Below are 6,000 nucleotides of genomic sequence, written 5' to 3'. Positions count from 1 at the left end.
TATTGGGAAAGTCAAGAAGAGCCAGTTCGATCTAGTAGTTAAGGCACCAGGCTAGAAAGCAGGAGACCATGAGTTCGTCCTGCCTTAGCTATGGAAGCCAGCTGGGTGACTTTGGACCAGTTATTTTTTCTCAGCACAAAATAACTCACAGGGTTGGAGAAAATAAGATGAGGAAGTTGTGCTGGATATGTTCACTGCTTTCAGTTTTTTGTAAAAATAATAAAGATGGAAGGTAAATAAACAAATAAATAAATCGCTAGGTCAGTATGGCTTCCTGAATAGTTGGTACCAAATGGGCTTCTGGCTATTTCTCCTCCTAGAGTTCATACGTGAACCATACATAAACCTTACAAAGTTCTCCAAGAACCTCTGAGAACTACAGAAAGAACTGCTGATACTCTAAATCAGGGGTGTCTAATTCGAGGGCCAGGCTGGGCAGCAGAGGTCAAATGCCCAGCCTGGCCCTCGAGCATCTGCAGCACCAAGCCGTTTCCAGACAGCCTTGTGGAGCTAAGACTGAATACATTTCAGCATAGATGGCCACCATAAAATTGTACATTGGCTCCTGGCCAGGGCCAAAGCAGCGGGGGCCGTTCCCTCACTGTTTCCAGGATGACTTCGTGGGCCACATGAAACCACTTCGTGGGCCGCATCGAACCCCTGGGCCTTGTGTTTGACATGTCTGCTCTAAATAAATAAATGATACCGAGGAGAAGAGATGGAATGGCAATGTGACACACTCATTGATGCAAGCTATTTCATTTGTCAGCACAACCTAAATGCGAAAAGATTTTAAAAATTTGACATGCACCTAAATTATTCAAGCTAGGGAAATGGGTTTATTTGCTCAGGTTTCTTTTATCTCACACTATATTTACAAAGCAGGGAGTAGGATGAAGGTTTCCCTGTGGAACTAACGATTTTGTTTTAACTGGATTTCTTCCTATATGAACCTGTGCAAAATGCTTCTCCCAAATCTCACACTCACTCATAAACAAGATGAAAAGACATCATGGTACATTAAAGAGAAGCCAATAAAGCCTACTTGGCTAGGTATTGGTTACCTGAAGGACCATCATTTTTCCAACAGTTTCTAGCCTTCCAGTCTGATCCAACAGATTGGACATGCTGCAAATCCAATGGGCAGGAATTAGAAAATGGGCTTTTCCTGCTGTAGGCCCTGCTTTGTTAAATATTCTCCTCTTAGAATTTAAAATGATCTCAACTCTGTTGGCTTTTCACAATACTTTAAAATGTTGGCTACGTAGCCAAGCCTGGGGCTCAGAATGTGTTAAGGGTCCATTATTTGTATTTACCAGCTGAAGTTTATACATATTTATTTTGTGGATGTTTCTGTTGTTTTAATGTTTATATTTTAGAATTGCAAGCCACCCAGAGTCACTTGGCTGAGTTAGGAAGCTACAGAAATTGAATAAATAAATGAAAAATAAATAAATTGGGGCACCATAACTCAGCTGTTGGCCTATATTATGCCTGAAGAAAGGAAAGCCATATTTCTGGAACAGCCATTAGAGGGTACTAGAGACAAGCAATCTGCAGAGGTGATGGCCAGTTATACACACTTTTTACCTCCAAATAGTAACAATCAAGCCAAAGTTAATTATCCAATCAGATATTCATCCCAATTAGGGATGGGCAGTGTTCAAAAATGATTGGTGAGAAGTGTGTCCAACCACAAATGAATGCAGCATTTATTTGTTATTCATTAAAACAGTTCAATTCTTTTTAGCTTTTCCATGAGGCTGAAAAATATGATCAAGAATCTCATCAGTTTAGTTGAGTGGATTTTTTTTCAGGCTTACATGGAAGCCTGGAAAAAGAGGGTCTGTTTTAATGGAGGAGAGCTCCATTAAAGCAATCAAGATCCAAGCATCAAGCAAGATCCAAGCACTTGCAGTCACAATCCGACAGCAGCCACAAATTAAATATATAAGTAAGCACCCTTTAATGGTTAAGATTACCATGGATGCAGCCATTATCCTGCAAGACTTAGCCTATACCTCCTTCTAGGTATAACCTACATTTTCCCAGCGTAGCTTGCAGCCTGGGCTCTCCTCTCTAAGGGTTAATCAAGCCTCACCCTACTTAGATTTCCAGCCCAGACATGCAGGAGTATATTAGGGTGGGGGGAAGAAGGGGGTTGTCAAAATGTTTCCAAAGGCAGTCAGAACCTGCCCTGCCTCTTTTTAATATGTGTTGTACACAGGTAGTCCTCATCTTGTGAATTTTGCCCTGTTTTGTGACCTTTTTTGCCACAGCTGTTAACTGAATCAGTGCAGTTGTTAAATTAGTAACATAGTTGTTAAGGGAATCTGGTTCCCCATTGAATTTGCTTGTCAGAAGTGATGATTGCATGACTTTGGGACGCTGCCCAATCGTCATTAATATGAACTGGTTTGCCAAACGGCTGAATTTTGATCACTTGACCACGGAGATGCTGCAACGGGTGGTAAGTGTGAAAAATGGTCACTTTTTTTCAGTGCCGTTGTAACTTTGAACAGTCACTAAATGAACTGTTCTAAGTCGAGGACTACCTGTATTAAATGATTCCTCACTCTCTCGGACACTCCTCCCAGGCCCAATGGTTCTCACTGGCTGAGAAGCCACGTAATGCCAGCTACAAGTGGGGAGCTAAGAATAATCTGATTTCAAAATTGGGGGGGGGGAAGGCAAAGGAAAATTAGGGGCAGCCGCTCTGCAAACGGTTTTTTTCCAGGCGTAGCGAAGCAGAGCAGGTCGCGACCGCCTTCCAGGATCGAGGAGTCGTTGCCTTTTACACACACCCCAAATCTTCCTCGTTCACTGTGCAGACACAGACACACCCCATTTATCTTAGACGGCGCCGCCTCAATAGACGACCGGCACGACTCCTGCCTCCGTCCGCCGGCACCAGCGGTCTCAGGAGCCCCGGGGAGTCAGCTCAGCCCGCCGCCCGCCGGGAGCCGCCCCCCAGCGACGGCGGAGTCAGCCTCTCCACGTGTCAGGGCGGGGCGAGCAGACAGCTAAGGAGGGGCTGGCCGGAGCTCAGTATGCGGAGCGCCAGCACGGGCGGCAGGCGGTGGGAGCGGCTGCGGCATTGGCAGCCACCCGCTTCTCTCCTCGCGGCCCCTTCGCCGTCCTTCGCGCAGGAGCCCAGCTGGCTGTCTCCGCCAGGCGGGATGGGGCCCCTCAGGGAAAGCGACAAGGTGAGAGGGCGACGGGGGACGGAGAGGGGGAAATGGGAGGAATTGCAGGGAGGGAGGAAAACCAGGTGGGAGCCAGATCTCCTTTCCAACCTGCCCGTCTGTCTGCATGCCCCTCGGCTACCCAAAGACTCGAGCCCAGATGCACACGCGACCCGTGCATGCATACGTTCTTTGAAGTGGGCAAATGCGTGGATTACCCGTTTCGGTATACAAGACAGAAAAGACCTCTGCTTCATCTTACCCCACCCAAACTCAGGCCACACAAAATGCCCTTCGAGAAGCGGTGTTTAAATGCCAGGGTTGGAGGGCGGGGGGGGGGATGCTCGTCACCCCGATCGTGTTTGACAGCCCCTCGACCGTCGAGGGGAAACTGCATGGGTTGGTTGATTGGTAGGATGATGGATGGATGGATGGATGGAAGGAAGAAAGGAAGGAAGGAAGGAAGGAAGGAAGGAAGGAAGGAAGGAAGGAAGGATGGATGGATGGATGGAAGGAGTATTGGGGTGGGGTAGGGATGAGGCTGCAGGACAGCCTTATGGGTAGAAGCTGGACCTGATCCCTCCCCAGTTGAAGGTATGCATCCTTTATGAACCCCCCCTTCCCCAGTTCCAAGGAGGCTGACATCATTTTCTGTGGCTCTGCCTCTGCTGCGGATCTTTCTCTAGAATGGGTGGGTGGGATCAAGCTCAAAAATAAATAACGTCAGCCCAAAGCTCAGAAAGGTACGCGCAGGGAAGTGGGGGGAAGGAGTAGAGAGAATGAAGCTCAACAATACATCATCTCAAAGCTGGATTGCCTCCCACCCCTTTCCCCATGTAGCTGAGTCTTTTGGGATTCCAGGGACCAGAGTGGAGGTGAAGAGACAGGAGGACTCTGATAATTGTGTTTTGAGTCCCTCTTCCAGCTGATGCACAGCATAATAAATTCATTACTATTTCTCCCTGGTGATGCTGGGCCTCTGAGTCTCTCAATCAGGAAAGAGTTTCTTTTGAAAGGTTAATATACCTTCATTTTTTGCCTCTGACATTGGAGTTCATTTCTAAATAGATTATCTTTCCCAAGGAAACAAAGCTAAGACCAATCTATTAACAATTAATATAATGTACCTTTTTGTGTTTCCAAGGTGGATTGATATATATGTGGATTTATTGCAAAAGAGCTAAGGTACAGTAGGTTGATCAGATCTCTGTGTAAACTCTAAGGGCTTTTTGGACATTACAACAGTTCTTTGCTCAAAGACTGACCTTCAACTAGAAGCCCAGCTCTTCAATTGGATCCCCCTTGTGAGTGGATCTCTATCAAACATTCATTACTTACTTGACTGATCATGTGCAAAAACTCCAGTCCCAAAATTAGACAGAAATTACACTTGATTTAATGAAACATAAATGAATGATTGATAATCATAGTAATGATACAAAGAGAATGATTGATTGATAAATTGAATGATTGCTAAAGGAATTGATGAAATAAAAATTAAGATTACAGAAAGTTGCATTAACATTTGGAGATAACTACTAGAGAAGCTCTTAACCATGGTAGCCCCTGAGTTTCAGCTTGTATATCCTTAACTAATATGATAAACATGTTCATGGACCCCTTTTTGTCATGTTTATAATTCTGATTTGACTTATTAAAGCATCCAGTGGCCCAATGCCAAAGTCATTAATGGAGTGAATGCTTAAGAATCACCTAAAATCAATTCTAGTTGACCAAGGGAAAACACCAGCCCAGCCTTGCCCAATCTTGAAAATGTTCAACTGGATCAGATGGGAAACAAAAAACCCTAGGTCTGGAACCTAAACTGGGAGTAGAAAAAATATCATGAAAGCCATGGTGGACCACTTCTGTACTACTATTGAGAAAACAGCTTGGATGTGTCCATGTAGTCAACAGGAATCAAACTTAGTTCAAAGATTTTCCTATGAGATTACTATGATAGACTATGAAACTACCGGTATTTTGTTTCTAGATTTAGTCTCCCATGGGAACATTTAATATCTCCTTCCCTGATAATATTATGCTCCTCAGGTGTGTTTGAATTGTATTTGATAGGACAATGTTTCTTAACCTTGGCAGCTTGAAGATGTGTGGACCAACTCCAGCAGACAAGCGCTGGTTGGGGAATTCTGGGAGTTGAAGTCCATACATCTTCAAGGAATCACTGAACTAAGAGATTTTCTGTGGGACACCACATTGGAGAAGGCTGATTTAGCTGCATCTCCATTATTTCACAGATGTCTGAAAATGTTTGAGGATTGAAAGTAGCTCCTGTAGATGGAAAACCTCATCCTATTGCTGAGCCATAGATTTTTCCTTTTGTTTTTCTTTTTGAAGCAAATAATGTTATTTGCTTAAAACCATTAATTCATTTAATTTTTAATTTAATTAGGATTACAATAATTAATTCACAAAAGAAGATAGGGAACACAAAGACATACACACTGTTACAAGAAGAGTAGAAAGGAAAAAAGGAAACAAGAGAAATACATGTAGGAAATCATTCAGCTTAATTTTTAAACACATTGCTGTTTATTGATTGTACATTGAGTGATCATTCAGTTACATTGATAAAAATGTAGTTGGTAAACTGAAAGCAAACACATATTGATGATTCAAAATAGTAAATTTGGAATCACATTGGCTTTCCAACACCCAAAATTGGCTTCTTTGTTCCCCTCACTCCTGTTCTTGATAAATCCATAATTCTTCATACATTGATAAATTCAAAAAAAAAGTAGTACACTGTTTAAATGAAAATGGGATCTATTCTGAAATAAACCCAATCATATGA

General features: G+C 43.4%; 1 protein-coding gene across 3 annotated transcripts in view; it reads left to right on the top strand.

Annotated features, from left to right (window-relative positions):
• Positions 1-2,943: 2,943 nt before the first annotated feature.
• SYBU (syntabulin) overlaps positions 2,944-6,000 on the top strand; it is a 40,231-nt gene continuing 37,174 nt past the window's right edge. The window contains exon 1 of one of the 3 annotated variants that reach the window (XM_039354548.1): positions 2,944-3,206. In XM_039354548.1, the coding sequence (XP_039210482.1) occupies positions 3,051-3,206 (156 nt within the window). In that variant the 5' untranslated portion in view covers positions 2,944-3,050. The remainder of the gene's footprint in view (positions 3,207-6,000) is intronic. The other 2 variants (XM_039354549.1, XM_039354547.1) reach the window with 2 other exon arrangements.

This window comes from Crotalus tigris, unplaced genomic scaffold (genome assembly GCF_016545835.1).
Source record: "Crotalus tigris isolate CLP2741 ecotype Arizona unplaced genomic scaffold, ASM1654583v1 scf7180000018559.1332295, whole genome shotgun sequence".
In the NCBI taxonomy this organism is placed as follows: Eukaryota; Metazoa; Chordata; class Lepidosauria; order Squamata; family Viperidae; genus Crotalus; species Crotalus tigris.
Note: the sequence above shows the minus strand (reverse complement) of the source record. Positions and strands in the feature narration are given on the sequence as shown.